Source organism: Procambarus clarkii, chromosome 76 (assembly GCF_040958095.1).
Source record: "Procambarus clarkii isolate CNS0578487 chromosome 76, FALCON_Pclarkii_2.0, whole genome shotgun sequence".
In the NCBI taxonomy this organism is placed as follows: domain Eukaryota; kingdom Metazoa; phylum Arthropoda; class Malacostraca; order Decapoda; family Cambaridae; genus Procambarus; species Procambarus clarkii.
The window spans coordinates 10014121-10030303 of record NC_091225.1 but is presented as its reverse complement, the minus strand read 5'-3'; the positions used below and the strand labels follow the sequence as shown (position 1 = coordinate 10030303).

The following is a 16183-nucleotide window of genomic DNA, read 5'->3' as shown; positions in this document are numbered from 1 at the left end:
CTGGGTCAAGCGCCAAGAAAGGTAATTGCCCCAAAACAAACCTTCCAGTCCTGGTTAAGAAATTGTTACTGAAAGCCGAACTAGTGGACAGAACTCCCAAATGAAAACGAGCAAATGAGCATGACGTTACCAAACCAGGCCAGTCGTCGAGGAATGCCAGAACCCGAACACTTAATAAACGCAGGCGTGTCACCAAGACCCAAGTAAAGCGTGTGAAAATGCGTGGCGCCAGATTCAAGTTGAATGGAGGGCAATGAAAGTGGTAACCTTGATGCCCTACAACAAAACCGAGCCAGTCCCTGAACATCAGATGAATCGGGACATGCCAATATGCATCCTTGAGGTCCAGGTACACCTTCCAAGCGCTCGGCTCCAAGAGAAGATGGACCTGGGACAGAGTAGTCATCTGAAAGGAGGGATAATAAATCCATGGGTTCAGAGGAGACAAGTCCAGAATGAACCAGAGGTCTGCGTTGTCCCGTTTTGGGACCAGAAACAGGCGAGAAACCCACCTGAGAGACGAGATTGTTTCGACCATGCCCAAGCGAACCCACTCCGAGATGACTCGACAGAGCGCAGGAAAAGAGACCTGCCCTGCCAGCCCCGAACCCCCTAGAACCTAAGCGGTCATGGGGCAATCTCCGCAGACCAGAAAAAGACAGAACCAAAGACTGCGCCTTCCCCAAATCAGGCACCACTGGCCTATCACGAGAGGAAGAACCCCAAAGACCTGGCATGACCCTCAGCAAGGCAGAGACTGAACCGGTCATTGTCACCCCAAGACAAGGGGCCAGAGCAACTGTCAACCTCACGAAAGCAAGAGAGGACTCAAGGGTCACATCCATCGGACCACGGAGCTCCTGTGGGGTTTCCCAGGGCCCTTAGCCTTAGTACCATGCTAAAGGAAGCCCAGGCAGGGTACTGCGACCTGGAGCCTAAAACTACCGAGGAAACTTCTAAAAGCTGAACCCCCGGGACGTGTCCACTCATGGGTGCCAAGCAGGGGGTACCAAGTACCAAGATGCCTAGAGAAAGACCACCAGTTGTAGAAAGGGGGCAATTAAAGGCAAACCCCTTCCCCCACCAGGCAGAAACACAAAAACAAAAGAAAAACCCCACAAGAGAACAACAAACGCAGGCGGAACAGAGCCGGCCGCTATAATAGGTGATTATAACTAGCTGTGCTAGTTTTCCCCACGCCCCTACTAGTGGGGAAAACTACCGCCTACCCCCATAAGTGACTGTAACAGCCCCATAAGTGTAATTATGTACTATGCAGGACAGTCAGGAAATGTACTTATTACATTTAGTATTAAAACGTACTGTTTATTCAAAGGATGCGTTGGAATAGGGGTTTGTTTTTGGCGCTGATCTTTCTGGATGCCAGACCCGTCGATGACAGACATAGAATGCTCCCAACCACACGAGGGTTTCAATAGGCCATTGCTCCTCATGCCTCTCTGAAGGGGTCAGGTTCTGGCTCGTGGTACCTGGTAGACAAGAACTCCATGCACTTTGACTGGTGCCAGAAAGCTAATAGTTAAGTATCAGCCTGGATAGCTCTAGGGAGCCAATGGAGCTCCCCCCCCCCCCACCATTCCTCCAGAATACCAGCGTTGAATGTAATGAAATGCCATTTTCTGGGTGAGACTGGAGGCTTCCCACAGCAATCCGGGCTGATATGAATGTATTAGACCCTGGCATCAGTCAATGCTCATGGAGTTCTAGGCCTACCAGGGGACCACGAGCTAAAACTTGGCCCCCCCCCCCCTCCCTCAGAGAGGCATAAGGAGCAATGGCCTATAGCAACCCCGTGTGGTTGGGGGCATTCTATGTTTGCCATCGACCGGGTCAGGCACCAAGAAAGGTAATTGCCCCAAAACAAACCCTCTCTGGTTAACAAATTGCTACAGAAAGCCGAGCTATTGAACAGTAGTGGAACCCCGGGTTACGAGCGTCCCTGTTTACATGTTTTTCGGGTTATGAGCCTGATTTGTTCGGAAAATTTGCATCGGGATACGAGCATTGCATAATGTAACAAGTTTGTTGATACGCATACAGGCCGACCTAGCGCGTGGTGGCACGGGAATCGTGCCCAGTGACTATCATGCCTGAATTCTTCACAAGGATTTACAGTTTTTTGTTGGATATTTGGCCATTTGAACATAAAAATTGTTTTAATATATCTCGCAATGGGTCCCAAGAAAGCCAGCGGTAAGATTCAAGGCAAGAAATGACATGTGAGAATGACCATAGAGGAAAAACAAGAGATCATTCGTAAGCATGAAAATGTTACTCGTGTTGTTGAACTAGCTTGGCAGTACAACAAATCTTCAGGGGGAGGAAGAGAAGGCAGTAGAGAATGTCTCTTCTTCATAAATTAAGAAAATGTTTGCAGTATGGGAAGGACTGCAAAGTTTTGCTGAAAAGAATCAACCAGATAAAGATGTAGTAGGCCATTACATTGATCTTTTTAATGACAATGTGATGCCTTACTACAGACAAGTGTTGCAAAGAAGGGAAAAACAATCTTCAATGGAATGTTTCCTTGTGAGAAAAGTGAAAAAATTAAGCAGTGAGCAGTTACCAGGACCTAGTGGTATGCAGGCAAAACATGTCAGAGAGTGCACTCCAGAGAAATCTTCACTGCCTGATGTTATAATGGAAGGGGACTCCCCTTCCAAACAGTAACACCTCTCCTCCCCCTCATCACTATCTTCCATATGCCAACAGAAGTCATCAGCAAGGTTAAGTACATACTTGAACATACTTTTGTAGTGTAGATTTGGATGAATTAGGTATAAAATTTAGTTTGAAGTGAGGTTTTTGGGTAGTAACAAACAGATTAATTCATTTCCTATTATTTCTTATGGAGAAATTAGATTCGGTTTTCGGGTTACGAGCTGTCTCCAGGAACGGATTAAACTCTTAAACCGAGGTACCCCTGTACTCCCCAAACTAAAATGAGCGAGTGAGTGTTGCTGATGCTTGGACAACCCGATCCGAAACAGAAGAAAACCTAGGAAGGGACAAGAAATAACAAAAGGACCACCAGGAAACTTCATACTGCTGCCGAGACGAGACACGCAGATGGGACACCATCAACGAAGCCACCTGCCCCCCATACAATTGGTAACAGACCCGCGTCGGAAAGACCAGATGCAAAGACATGAGGAGAAAATTGAACCAGCTTTGTAACGGACTAGCCTGGTCTGCTGAAAGAAGCGGAGCTGCGGGAAAATCCCCGGGGTTCAGATACCGAGCAAACAGTGCCTGAAACCAAAGTTGGGCCGGCTATCAAGGGGCCAAGAAGAATACTCTCCCTCGATAAGTCTCCAAGCAAGCTAGGACCTGGAGCAACAGTGGAACCCGTGGGCAGAGATACAGGTAACCCCACCTTGACCAGTCCTACCTGAAAGTACTGATACCGATGGCCTCACAGTCGGGGATGGGCGCCACATACAACGGGAGATGCCACGACCATGCAGCAGTCTCAGAACCCGTACCCCCTAACAGAAGCAAACAGGCCACCATGACCCAGGTAAGGCATGTGAACATGCGAGGTACCAGATTTAAGCTGAATGGAAGGCAACGAAAGTGGTAAGCCTGATTCCCCACAACAAAACCTAGCCAGTTCCTGAACCCCAGATGAATCAAGACATGCGAATATGTGTCCCGGAGGTCCAGGGACACCGCCCAAGCTTCCAACTTCAAAAGAAGACGGACCTGGGACAGAGTAATCATTCAAAAGGAGGGGCAATAGACCCAGGGATTCAGATGGGACAAGTTCAGAATGAACTGCAGGTCTGCACAGTCCTGTTTCAGAACCGGAAACAAGCGGGGAAACACACCTGAGGGATGAGGTCGTTTCAAACACACCCAAGCAAACCCACTCCAAGATGACCCAACAGAGGCCCAGCCAGCCCTGAATCCTCCAAAGGCACCCAACGCCACCGCAGGCCACAAGAAACGACCTGAAACACACCCACGAATCGTGGGACCAGGTGTGAGCAAAAAGCGCGGCCTTCCCACTATCGCCCTGTCAATGGGGTGAACGGCAAAAGGGCCTATGCCCCTTATGAGAAACCGACCAACAAGCAGAGCGATTACTGGGCCAACCAGTGATCGTCGGTTCCGAAAGCTGCGCTGGCTTCGAAATGGCACCACTGGCCTACTACGACGGGAGGAACCCCGAGTCCTGGCACTGAGGGCCCCCATCCCCCACGGGCACCCCAGAGAACCAACATGGGACGACAACTAGAAGAGGCCGCTTGCAGATACTGCATCACCTCAGACTCTGCAGACAGCATAAGGACAAAAAGGCATCGAAAACCTAAGAGCCAGGGCACATGCGGATTCCACAAACTGAGTGAGCACTGCCTGCCGGCACGCGACGAGAGATGTAAAGAACTGACACACTATCACCTACAGGATCGGCTGAAACAGCTTTAACAGTACAGCCGAAGCCCATACTGCCGAAACCAGCGCACCCGACCCAGCATCGGCCCCAAGCGCCTCCACGTCCTCCTCACGCCAGTCCAAAGACAGCTCGAGAAGGGAAAAGAAATGTTAGACCGAAATCAAGTGGCCATGGGCGTGCAAGTCCTCAGCAACCAGGGCAGTCGAAAGGGAGGGGACCTGCACAGGAAGTTGTACAAGGCCGACATCCCGAGGAAGGGCAGGGGCGAACGGACACGCATTGAGGTGCTCAAACTCACACCCCCAAGTAAGCCTTTACAACCGTAAGGGCCTCTCACCACTCAAGCATGTGGGGACCGACAGAACGTATGCCACGCCCCCCAACGAAAAGACACCGGTAGACAGTCTGCTAACCAGGATGACTCCGGAACCTCGTAACAAACCCTGTAAGGAAAAGAAGAATCGAATTCGAAAGAGACAGGATCTATCATCGAGGTGTAATGCAGGTTGCACAGGAGGTAAGTCGCACCTCATGCGGCAGGACGCGGGAGGCCGAAAACCTCCGAAAAGAAGAAAATGAAGTACCCTAGGGAATCTGGAACTGAATCTGGGGAGTAGTTGATGCCATATCAAACTCGTGCAAGAAGGGAGGATAAGAAAATCCAACCCCTTGCAACAAGAAGCCCCGCCCAGAGGGTAAAAAACCCAGGTGGGGTTAAAAGGGGCCCAAGCCCCTCAAAGTCAACCCCATCCCCCGCCCTGAGAACCTCCTCATCAGGACCCGGGGCCGAGTCATCCTCCAAACCCCCTGCCTCAAAAGAAAAGGCAGAAGAAGAAGGAAAAGCTGAACCGAAGAGGGCCTACTGGTCAGACCCAGAAGCACCGGCTGGAGGAACAGACTCGAATGCCTCTGTCGTCACACTAGATGGGGCATCCCCTGAAACTGCCCGAGTCTCGCCACCAATTCTGAAACCCTCAGATGCTTCAAAGTCAGAAGCATGGAGAACAGGACGATCAACAGCACGGGAAGGACCCGGGGGTGCAGATGAAACCAAAGTCGAAGCGACTACCACCCTAAGTCTGGGGTCCCTATAACCAAAATGGGGCAGTCGTGGGGCATCTGGGTGAGCGACCAACCTAGCGCGCTGCAGCAACCTGTGATGTGCATGCAACACCAAAACTGCTTGCATCCAAAGATCAATATCAGTGGACTGGGTGATCTGGAGAACAAGCAAGACACCACTCGCACGACTTGAAGGTGTCAATGACCCAACAGGCAGCATGACGGAGGCAGAGCAGGTGATTGTCACCCTGAGACAAGGAGACACAGCAACCTTCAAACTTGCAATAGGCGACATGGGACCCAGGGGACGTATTTATTGGACCACTGAGCCACAGTGGGGTTTTCTAGGGCCCTGAGACGTATTGCTAAGGGAAGCTCAGGCAAGGTACTGCAAACCGACACCCCAAACTACCAAGCAAACAACTAAAAGCTGAGGCCCCAGGATGTGTACACACACACTGGGACCTAGTGGAGGACCACCAAGAAAACAAGAAATAAGAGTGGTAACAACCAAGGGCAGACCCTCCACCAGGCAGAAAAAAATAAACAAAAAACCCTGTTCGAGTACAACGTACCCAGGTGGAACAGAGCCGGCTGCTATCAGGTGAAGAACAGCTGCGCAGTACCTTGCACCCCTACCAGTGACGAAACTACCTCCTACCCTGGTCGGTAGGCCAAGTGGACAGCACACTGGACTTGTGATCCTGTGGTGCCGGGTTCGAACCCAGGTGCCAGCGAGAAACAATGGGCAGAGTTTCTTTCACCCTATGCTCCTGTTACCTAGCAGTAAATAGGTACCTGGGTGTTAGTCAGCTGTCACGGGCTGCTTCCTGGGGGTGGAGGCCTGGTCAAGGACCGGGCCGCGGGGACCCTAAAAACAAAGACCCGAAATCAACTCAAGATAACCTCAAGATAACCTACCCAGAGGCAGAGGCCAATGAAGCACCCTAGCTGACTCCAAGAGCGGGCAATCACTGAGCAGAAAAAGACCTTGGCAGAGGCAGCTCCCAAGCGACATGTGGAAGATAACCCCAAGCTACAAGGGTAGTAGTAGTACTTACAGGGCACCTAAGGAAGGTAACCCTAGGTGCATGTAGCCCGAGTATTGTAGAAATTACTCTTGGCTCGGACACCACGACAGGACAGGACCACACAAAGCACAGCACTGAATAGAAGCTGGAGCCAGAGTCGTACGACTGCCTAGATCACACATCGGCATCAGAACTTGAGTGTGGATAACCACTGCAGGGGCCTGGAGCTTCCCCTTCCTCCTCCCGGGGAGAGGGAATCTGCTCAGACAGCGGCGCGGTGACGGTTGTGATGTCATACTCATTTGCTCAATTTCGTTTGGGGAGTTCTGTACAATAGTTCTGCTTTTTGTAGCAATTTGTTAACCAGATAGGGGTTTCTTTTGGGATGCCTACCTTTCTGGGTGCCTGACCCGGTCAATGGCAGACATAGAATGCTCCAAACCACACGGGGGATTCTATAGGCCATTGCTCCTCATGCCCCTCTATGAGGGCCAGGTTGGGGTCCTTGAGGTCCTGCCAATTTTGCATTAGCAGGACTCAAGATCCAACCAAATTGCATGCATTACATTTATTTACCCATAGGAAAAGGGATAATAGACACAAGGAAAAACCTCACTCACCAGATTAACAAATACAGTTCTCGACATTCAGATATAAAAGGAGGTCAATAACCTCACACAGTGAGGCGAGCACCTCATGAGCACACACCACACAACCTGAGTGTGTGGAGTCTCAGCACTCTCTGTCATGGATTGCAGGAACGCTTCTCTCACAGAAACGAGCAGGGAAAACTTACACAGAAGATTTACTCATTTACTCATACATACTCTCAAACACAAATGAAACAAAAATTAATACAAATAAAACAAACTGGTATTTTAACTAAGAGAGACATTTATATTAATAACTCCAAAAGATAAACTTTATATACCAATGATTACAACCTGCGAACACGACTGCCTCTGGGAGCTTCCTACACAGGCGAACACGACTGTGTCTGGGAGCTTCCTGGGCGAATACTTTCTGGTGATGTCATGCCGTATATTCACTACGTCGTCACAGCCAAAGTGTTTTTTTTTTACGTGTGCATGTTCAGGGAAGGGACTTTAACAATATTGAAAGAAAAAAATACTTTGGGAACACTTCAATTTTGGCGCACCACCAGATTGTCACAATAAAGGCCACGCAGCACAAAGGTCAAAGCTCATCGACACAATTTTCAATGTAAATCACTAAGGAGTAGTATATTTGTTGCAAGGAATTGGTAAGAAAAGACCTACAGAGCAGTTGTATGCTGGTTTTTGATCATGCAATATGAAAGTCATGTAAAATTTACACATAATACTACTAGTAATCTCTTAAATATATTTAAATAACCAATGTAATTTTTATGCTAGATTGTCTAGCATATTAATAATGCTAAGACTTAAGACAGACTATTTAAAACTGACACACACAAAAAGTAGAAAACTACAAAATCATCACTACAAAGAATTTGCTGGACGTAACATTGCTTGCCGAGGCTCAATTTTTCAAACTGAGGCTCAAATAACACTTACTTGAGGCTCATTTTTCAAGAGAGCCACTTTCTGAACCCACCTCCACCCCCTCCCCAACATTAGCCACTGTCTGAACCTAGTTCCACCCTCCACAACACAGGGAATGCCAAATAGGTCTGGCCTACAGTAATGAATATCAGGATGTCTTTTTCAATATCATAAATAATATAATGAAATGTGTGAAATATAATTCATATATACATGAAAGGTTCATAAAAGGCATTTAGGAAATGCAAAATGCTAGAAAATAATGTATAATCAGCTACCTATATGGAATTTCCAATAGGAAATATGGGATCAGAGAGGTAGGAAGACATTTCTTCATAAGTGCAGTAGAGGCCACTCACCTTCTATGGCTTCCATGGCACGCACCACGTCTGTCTTTTCTACTGAAGGTCTCCAGTCCTGATAGACGCGTCGGTATCCTCCCGTACCTCCAACACCAATTCCTCCTTGTCTTTCATGGTCTTCTGATTGCTGATCTTCTGGTAAGGTTCCTAAGGAGGCAACACCACCAGTCACACTGCCACCCATACCACCACCTTCGTCTATGTGAGGCATTACGAATGGCGGGATGCAAAACCGGGAGAAGGTAGAAACAGGTGATGAGCCAATATTGAAATTAAAAGTATATTGTACATTGTAAAGGAGAATAAGGCTTTGGTTTACTAAGAAAAATGAAAAGAAAAATAATTGGTGAGATAAAGGAAAACAAGAAGATAGTAAAAAGAGCACATAGAAAGGGAATGAGGTGGGAGTAATTTGATGAATATTTGAGAGGCACAGAAAGAAGAGCAGCAGTAAGGAAATAATGGTGGAAGCCAGAATCTGAAGAAGGGAAAGGCAGAGGATAATAAAGCAAAGAGAATGAAGAAAGAAATTCACAACATTATAAAAGAAAGAACATGAAAGAGGAAAACTCCCTGGATGGTGAAGGTAGGAGAATAAATTAAGATTACAGAATAGCAGAGGAAGGAGACTAGAGGAGGTAAGATCACAGGATGGTGAACAAGACTTAAGGAGGCAAGATCACAGGATAGTGAACAAGACTAAAGGAGGAAAGATCACAGGACGGTGAATGAGATTAAAGGGGGTAAGATAACAGGATGGTGAATGAGACTAAAGACACGCGGACCAGCTAAGAGCCCACACCAGCCAGTCGTCGAGGTAGGTCAAAACACAAACACCTAACAGAAGCAAGCAGGCCACCACGACCCAAGTAAGGCGTGTGAAAATGTGAGGTGCCAGACACAAACAGAATGAAAGACAAAGAAAACGGTAACTCTGATGCCTCACAACAAAACCGAGCCAGTTCCAGAACCAAGGATGAATCTGGACATGCCGAGACGTGTCCGCAAGGTCCAGTAACACCATTCAAGCATCCGGCTCCAACCGAAGACAGACTTGGGACAGTGTAACCATCCAAAGAAGGGACAAAAACCCACGAACCAGAGGGAACAAGACCAGAATGAACCAGAGGTCCATGCAGGCCCGTGTCGGGACTGGAACACGCGAGAACCCACGGGGGGAATGAGGTAGTATCGACCACGCCCAAACAAACCACTCCGAGAAAAACCTGATAGAGCGCAGGAGAAGAGGCCTGCGAAAGAACCAATGCACCTATGAGTACCCAATTGGTACACAGGGCGATCCCCCTGTTGAACAGAACAGAAGGCCCGAATCCGGCACCACTGGCCCACCACAATGGAAGAACCCCGAGCCCTGGCACGACCCTTCCGGGAAGGTCCCCCCACAAGCCTCCCTGGAGGACTAACAAATCCGACATAGGACGGCAACGAGATGAAGCTGCCTGCAGATACTGTACAACTGCAGACTCTGCAAACAGCAACAACCAAAAAGGCAAAGAAAACCGAAGAGCCAGGGCCCAAGCAGATTCTAGGGAAGGAGCGAGCACTGCCCATCGACAGAACAGATGCCATGCCTCCAACTAGAAAAGAAGGCAGTCTGCGAACCAGGATGACCCCGGAACTTCATAACGAACCCAGTAAGGACAAGAAAGTCCATTCACCCTGAACACGGAACCACTACGAAGGCGTAAGCCGGGTCACGCAGGAGGTAAGCCTCAAGGACATCTTGCACCACATGGAACTGGATGTGGGAAGCTGAAAACCTCTGGAAGACGGAACCGAAGAACCCACGGGAGCATGGACTCAAACCTGGGGATGGGTAGAACTCCAAAGCCAATGCGTAACTGGAGAGAGAGAGAGAAGAGAAAACCACTCCTTGCAACACCAGGCCCTGCTCGAAGGGTACAAAATCCCCGGAAGGATCCAATGGGGTTCAAGGCCCCCAAGGCAACCCCTGCCCAGCCCCGGGAACCCCACTCCGAGGACCCGGAGCTGAGCCGGTCCCCAAAGCCCCAGCCTCACAAGAAAAAAAACCTAAGGAAGGAGGGCCCACTGGTCAGATCCAAATGCATCGGCAGGAGGAACAGGTTCGAATGCCTTCCCCACCACCCCAGAAGGGGGACAAACCTGAAACCACCCAAGTCTCAACACCAACGAGATCCTGCCCCATCTCTGAACCTGTTGATAGGTCGGAGCCGGAAGCAAGTGAGGGGGGGGGGGTGAAAGGATGCAGAACAGAAAGGGAAGGAAGGACGGAAGGTACCAAAGTCAAAACGACTCCCATCCCAAAGTCAAGGTCCCTAAAACCAAAATGGGGCAGTCTTGGGGCATCCGAGGAAGCAACCAACCCATCGCGTTGTAGCAACCAGAATCTAGCATGCAGCACAGTTGCTGCCTGCACCCTCAGATCATGATCAGTAGCGATGGTAAACTGGAGCACGTACCAACAACAAATGTCGTACGACTCCGAGTCAAAAGAATCACTGACCTAACAGGCAGCATGGCGGAGGCACACCCAATGAAAGTCACCCTGGGACAAGGGGACAGAGCAACCATTAACCTCACACGAAGCAAGGGGGACTCAAGGGCCACATCCATCAGACCACAGAGCTCCAGCTGGGTTCCTAGGGCCCTTAAATGTTCAAAATTCAATTTCAAATGATAAATGATTATTCAGGTAAAGTACATGCATACAAGGTGTGATACAAATATTGATGAGTTATAGATAGAGCTAGTACATACAATGCCTAAACCCACTATTACGCAAGCGTTTCGGGCAGTTAGCCTTGGTAACCTTGGCAACCTTGGGCAGTTAACCTTGGTAACATGCTAAGAAAAGCCCAGGCAGGGTACTGTGAACCGGCGCCCAAAACTACCAAGCAAACTTCTAAAGCTGAACCCCTGGGATGTGTCCACTCACGGAGGTCAAGCAGTGGGTACCACCAAAAACACAGATAGATATTATTTATATATTATTTATTACATATTATATATATATGAGAAGGACCATAAAGATAAAGAGGAAGCAACCAATCAAGGGCAGAAACCACCCCAACCCACCCCACCTGCCACCTGGCAGGAAAAACAAAAAAGAAAAACCACGCAATGAGACAATGTACCCAGGCGGAACAGAGCCGGCTGGTAAAATAGGTGATAACTAGCTGTGCAGTACCCCGTGCCCCAAATGGTGACAAAAACAACCTCCTACCCAGAGGCAAACAAGGGCAACAAAACCCCAGCTGACTCCAAGGCCAAGTACCGAGCAGTAAAAAACACAGCGGAGGTAGACTCCAAGGTGACTTGTGGAAGGTGGGCCCAAGCCCCAAGGGCAGTACTTACCAGGCACCTAGGGAAGGAAACCCTAGGCACATGCAGCCCGAGAACCAAAGAATATTACTCCTGGCTCACACACCAGACAGACCACGCCACAAGGCACAGAAAATGAAACCAAAGCAGGAGCCAGAGGCACATGACCTACCAGTATCACTTCAGCCAAGAACTGGTGGGTTGATCGCCAGTGCTAGGGTCTGGGTGCTCCTCCTTCCTCCTCCTGGGGAGGAGGGATGTTGCACAGACAGCAGCGCGGCAGCATGATGACGTCATGCTCATTTGCTACTTTTTTTGGGAAGTTCTGTCCACTCCTTCGGCTTTCGGTAGCAATTTTTCACCAGAATAGGGGTTTGTTTTGGGGCGCCTACCTTTTTGGGTGCCAGACTCAGTCGATGGCAGACATAGATTGCTCCCAACCACACGGGGGTTTCTATAGGCCATTGCTCCTCATGCCTCTCTGAGGGGGCCAGGTTCTGGCCGTGGTCCCCAGTAGGCAAGAATTCCATACACTTTGACTGATGCCAGAAAGCTAATAGTTACACATCAGCCTGGATAGCTCCGGGAAACTGACAGGGTTCCCCCCCAGAAAGACCAACAATTACAAGCTCGACAAACCACAATGTAGGACTGAGAACAGGAGATGCTTTTTCACCCACAGGGTTATATACTAATGGAAATGCCTACCTACCAAAGCCATAAATGCCAAGACTGTTGAATTGCAAAATCCAAATGGAAAAAGCAAATGGGGGAACCTTCGACAAGTCGCTGCTTTCCTGTTCTCAATGAGGCCACTAATGTCAGTTTCCCTCATGTAAATTCAGGTAAATATGGGAGAGGAGAAAGGTAAATATAGGAAGGGAAAAAGTAAATATGGATAGCAGAAAAATATATATGGGGAGAGGAAAAGAGAATACAAGGAAGGGAAAGGTAAATATGATGAAGAGAAAGGTAAATATAGTTAGTGGGAAGGAAAAATATGAGGAAGAAAAGGGAATAGAAAATATGCAGAAATGATTGTTGTGATATTTTTATTAGAGAGAAAAAACCAGCATTGAATGTAGTGAAACGCCATTTTCTGGATGAGACCCAAAGGCTCCCTGGAGCTATACCGGGCTGATGTGTATATATTAGACCGTGACAACAGTCAATCGATGGAGTTCTTAGCTTATCAGGGACCACGAGCCAGAACTTGGCCCCCCTCAGAGAGGCACGAGGAGCAATTACCTATAGACACCCCCATGTAGTTGGAAGCAGTCTATGTCTGCCATCTACCAGGTCAGGCGCCCAGAAAAGTAGAAATCTCAAAACAAACTACAGCCCGTTAAAAACTATAAGCCGAAAGTCGAACGATCAGGCAGAACTGCCTAATCAGAAAACAAGCAAACAAGCATGATGTCACCACAGTCACTACACCACTGTCTGCACAGCTCCTCCCTCCCTGGGAAGGGGAAGGAGGAGCCCCAGACCCCCTGCGCTGGCTATCCAACCCCAGTTCAGAGGCTGAATATAAAAAACGCGATAAAAACGAGCGTTGAATGTAATGAAATGCCATTTTCTGGGCAAGACCCAGAGGCTCCTAGGAGCTATCGAGGCTGATATGGATATATTGGACTTTGGCATCAGTCATGTGAATGGAGTTCTTAGGCCTACCAGGGACTACGAGCTAGAACCTGGCCCCCTCTGAGAGGCACGAGAAGCAATGGCCTTCCAACCCCGGTGAGGTTGGAAGCATTCTATGTCTGATATCGACTGGGTCAGGCACCCAGAATGGTAAGCGCCCCAAAACAAACCCCTAATCTGGTTAAGAAATTGCTACTGCAAGTGGACAGAATTTCCCAAATGAAAATGAGCATACGGGCATGACGTCACTACGTCGTCGAGCCGCTGTCTGTGCTGCTCCCCCCCATCCCCAGGAGGGGAAATGGGGAGCCCCAGACCCCCAGCCGGCTATCCACCCATCAGTTCTGATGCTGGATGTCAAAACACGTGAAAAACTGCCTACCAGATGGAGGAAGAGATGCCGGGGAGCCTCTGGGTCTCACCCACAAAATGGCGTTTCATTACATTCAATGCTGGTTTTCTGGGGGGAGCTCCTTCGGCTCCCCAGAGCTACTTACCCAAAGACAAAAACAAAAGGGACTTACCCGGGAGGTGGACGGCACTTGCTCCTCAACTCAAAGTCAAGACAACTGGCTGCAATTGCCGACCCAAACCGACACAGGCCTAACGAGGCCCAAGAGAATTGACCAGGTAGCACACAGCCAGGACCCTGTTCGACCACCAAAAACCCAGTGCCCGAATGTCAGCCCAAGACATGTTACCGATGACGGCAGTAAGCGCAGCAAATGTACAAAGTTGTGGGCATGGGGATAGATCACAGGCTAGCTGGACCGAATAACGTTGTGGATGACCTGGGAGACCCGAACCCTGGAACAGGGAAGAAGGGAAACCAGATCAACCCAAAGCACATCCCTGGACACAGAAGCTGTGGCTCACAAATAACGGCGGAGAGCCACAACCGGATGCACCCCCGGCCAAACCAACCAAGCATCAACAACCCAAGGACTCCTCCCCCAGAGTCCAATGCTAACAAGAAAAGAGCCTTAGGAAAACAGTCTTGACCCAAAGGAGCCACCACAAACTGAGGAGGAGAGAGAAAAGAGAGCACTCGGTCCAACGACCAGGACGGAGCAGGTAGCACATGAGCAGGCCAGAGGAGAAACAACACCCGAGAAAGCTTGCTGAATGGAACAGAAATAACATTCACCTCGAATGCAAGCTGAAGCAACTCAGCCAGCACCGCAAAATATGAGGGGACAGTATTCAGAATAAGATGACGGTCCTGAAACAATCGAGATAGAAAGGACAAAACAACCCAATCAGAAATCGAAGACAACCTACGAAGAGTCAAGGAGTGCCGAAAGGACCACCAGGAAATTCATACTGCTGCCGAGATGAAACTCGCAGCTGGCACACCATCAACGAAGCCATGTGATCACCATACAAGTGGTGATAAAACCGCTTAAAAAAGACCAAATGCGAAGATCGGAGAAGAAGATCAAACCAGCCACGTACCAGACTGGACCGTTCTGCTGAAAGAGGTGGAGCCGTGGGAAGACCCTTGGGTTCGGACACTGAGCAAGCAGTGCCTGAAACCAAAACTGGGCTGGCCACCAAGAGGCCAACAGGACTACTCTCCCCTGGTAAGTCTCCAAGTGAGCTAGGACTTGGAGCAACAACCGAACACGGGGCGGTGGGAAGAGGTACAGATAACCCCACCTCGACCAGTCCAGTCGAAAGGCATCGACCCCGATGGCTTCGCAGTCAGGGAAGGATGCAGCATGTACCGGAAGACGCCTCAACCAAGCCGACACAAAGAGGTCTACATCCAGGCACCTCAACGTCCAGCAGAGCCAACGGATCGAGTTGGCGTTGACCGTCCATTCAGTGGACATGGGAATGAACTGGGACAGGCCATCCGCCAGGATGATGGACACTCCCTGGATATGAACCGCCAGGAGGGCCAAACCCTGAGAACTAAGCAGACGAGTCACCCGACGTGACCAGCCCCAAAGAGCCAAGGACCACATCAAACCCCCCTTAGATTAGGAAATAAACCACCGGGGAGTAGTCCGAATGGAGGCGAATTGTCCCTCCGCAAGCGACATGAACACTCTAAGGCAAAAATCACACTGCCGCGAACTCCCGCACCGTGCTGTGAGTCCGCTGGAAGGAAGGGCCCCACTGCCCCTGGCCGGACTGGTCACAAAATTCCACCCAAGAGACGATATATCCATGAACACATCGAGCGAGGGCTCAGGTAGGCACCACGGCACTGAACCCCAAAAAACCCGAACAGGAAACTGGCGACTCAGCAGTCGATGCAAGGCCCCTGGGGTCCGAACCCAGCGATCGCAAAAGTGGCGGAAGGGATGTCCCCGAAGGAACCAGATCAACCCCCGAAGCCAGATCCGACCCAACAGGTAGACCAGCATGGCAAAGTTCAGACTCCCGTACAGCTGCTTGAACAACCTATGAGTGACCCAGTTGCCCCCCCAAAAAACAGCAGAAGGCAAGAATGCAGCCGCAACAATTCCACTGTAGGGAAAGACAAGGAAGCGGTCCAAGAGTCCCACAGAAGACCCAGCCAACCCTGAAACTGAGAGGGAACCAAATGGGACTTCCTCCAAGTCACCTGGGACAGAGTCGTCATCCGAACAGAGGGGCAAAAGACCCAAGGGTTCAGACGGAATAAATCCAGAATGAACTGCAGATCCGCACAGTCTCGTTTCGGAACTGGAAACAGGTGAGAGACCCACCTGAGGGATGCCGTTGTTTCAACGACACCCAAGCGTACCTACTTCAGGATGACCCGACACAGCGCAAGGGAAGAGGCCTGTCCCGCCAGCCCCC

General features: G+C 49.6%; 1 protein-coding gene across 2 annotated transcripts in view; it reads right to left on the bottom strand.

Annotated features, from left to right (window-relative positions):
• The window catches only part of LOC123771433 (uncharacterized), a 910720-nt gene that overhangs the window by 43430 nt on the left and 851107 nt on the right, over positions 1-16183 (bottom strand). For both annotated transcript variants that reach the window (XM_045763937.2, XM_045763939.2), the window contains exon 23: positions 8420-8620. In XM_045763937.2, the coding sequence (XP_045619893.1) occupies positions 8420-8620 (201 nt within the window). The remainder of the gene's footprint in view (positions 1-8419; positions 8621-16183) is intronic.